This window comes from Pinus tabuliformis, chromosome 8 (assembly GCF_031772625.1).
Source record: "Pinus tabuliformis cultivar Carrire ecotype Pingquan chromosome 8, CPIR1, whole genome shotgun sequence".
NCBI classification, from domain to species: domain Eukaryota; kingdom Viridiplantae; phylum Streptophyta; class Pinopsida; order Pinales; family Pinaceae; genus Pinus; species Pinus tabuliformis.
In genome coordinates this window covers 1,515,573,247-1,515,574,998 of record NC_142294.1, presented here as the reverse complement: position 1 = coordinate 1,515,574,998, position 1,752 = coordinate 1,515,573,247, and the positions used below count along the sequence as shown (strand labels likewise).

The window sequence follows — 1,752 nt, the reverse complement described above, 5'->3', positions numbered from 1 at the left end:
TGCATAAGGCTATGGGCCTGTATTTATCTGGAGAATTTGATTCCGCTGTTTTTGGAATTAATGCTAGGAATGTTGCATTCATGGCAGGATACATCCATCTGAGCGTCCTCGATTCTTCCACAACCTGCCAGACCTCCCATTTGATTAGTTCCCAGAAGTGCTGAAAGAAGTTTGAAGTGAACCCATCTGGGCCTGGCGCTTTCTCTACTTTTAGTTGATTCACCGCTGTTTCCACCTCTTGAAGACTGATCGGTTTGAGAAGGAGAGTATTGTGGTCTTCCGTAATTAATCTGGGTATATGCCTAATGATGTTATTAATAGCTTCTGTTCTGTTGATATTTGGTTCTTGATTCATTTTCTTGAAGTAATTGACAAACTCCTTTTCTATTCCTTCATGGTTTTCAACCTTGATCCCTTGTTCATTGTTGACATATGAGATTTGGTTAATCGTTCGTCTCTGGACTATTGTTTTGTGAAAGAATTTTGTATTCTTTTCACCTTCCTTCAGCCACCTAATCCTCGACTTTTTCCGCCACAAAGTTTCTTCCTGTAGGTCCTGTTCCAGGATTTGCTTCTCTATCATTTGTTCCTGTTGGTTTAATTCCTCAGATCGTCCTGTAGAGATTATTCTTTGCTGGATGTCCTTCATTTTTTGTTAAGGAGTTCCTTTGATTTGAAGATATTGCCAAATGTATATTTGTTCCCACATTTTATTTCCTCTTTGAGATACTTCAGCTTCCGTTGGAATAGAGCCATTTTTGTTCCCTCCGTTGAGTTGAACTTTGTCCAAGTTGTCCTGATGAATTCATGAAAATCCGGGTGAGATAGACAAAAAGCTTCAAACCGGAATGGGTGCCTTATACTTTTGCCAGGTCTGTTCCAGTGTAAGGCTATGGGCCAGTGATCCGAGCCTGAATAAGGTAGGATGGAGGCTGTAAATTCTCCCCCTAAGTGAACTGCATTATCAGAAATCAGGAAGCGATCCAGTCGCGAGGCTACTTGCATCGGTTCTGCTCTTTTATTGTTCCAGGTGTAGAGGCCGTTGTCTGTTGGAAGGTCTATCATCCAATTATTTTGAATAAAGTCTTTTAATAATGTGCCATCTCTGTTTATTCTGCATCGTCCTCCTCCCTTTTCCTCCATCGTCGCTATCATATTATAGTCTCCGCCTGAGATCCACAACGGATGAGTCCGGTCTGCATTGAGCTGCGTTAATGCATCCAAAATTTCTGCCTTTTGCTGGATTTCTTGTGGAAAGTATACATTTGTTATGTGCCCAGAAATATTCGTGCCAATTAGATGAAAAGTGGCTTGAATGAAATTTTTGTTTGCATGTATGTTATCTAGTTGTATCAGTCTTGCATCCCAGAGTATTGCAAGTCCTCCTGAGGCCCCCTGAGCATCCACGGCTGTGACAGGCCCTCCCGGCCAGGCCTTTGCTACTACTTTTTCCAACATTACCTGATTACATTTAGTGTCTTGGAAAAAAAGAATTGCTGGTTTTTCTTCCATTATCATATTTTTTATGAGTCTACCTTTCTTCGGGCCATTGAGCCCTCTAATGTTCCATGATATCAACTTCATTGGGAAGGTTTGGGTTTGGTATTGTAATACCTGGTTAGCTTGGCATATCTTCCTGATTCCACTAGGACTTCACCTATTTTGATAGTTCTTTCCAAGGTGGACTTCCTTCCTCGCTTTTTGCTGTCTTTTATGATGAACTTCCCATCCCATTGACTGCCTGTTTGAACT

At 41.3% G+C, this 1,752-nt stretch overlaps 1 protein-coding gene across 1 annotated transcript; it reads right to left on the bottom strand.

The window, feature by feature from the left end:
• Window positions 1-645: 645 nt before the first annotated feature.
• On the bottom strand, window positions 646-1,512 carry LOC149241648 (uncharacterized). Its single transcript, XM_089370608.1, has one exon. The coding sequence runs from the start codon at window positions 1,510-1,512 to the stop codon at window positions 646-648; it is 867 nt and encodes a 288-aa protein (XP_089226734.1).
• Between the last annotated feature and the right edge of the window lie 240 nt (window positions 1,513-1,752).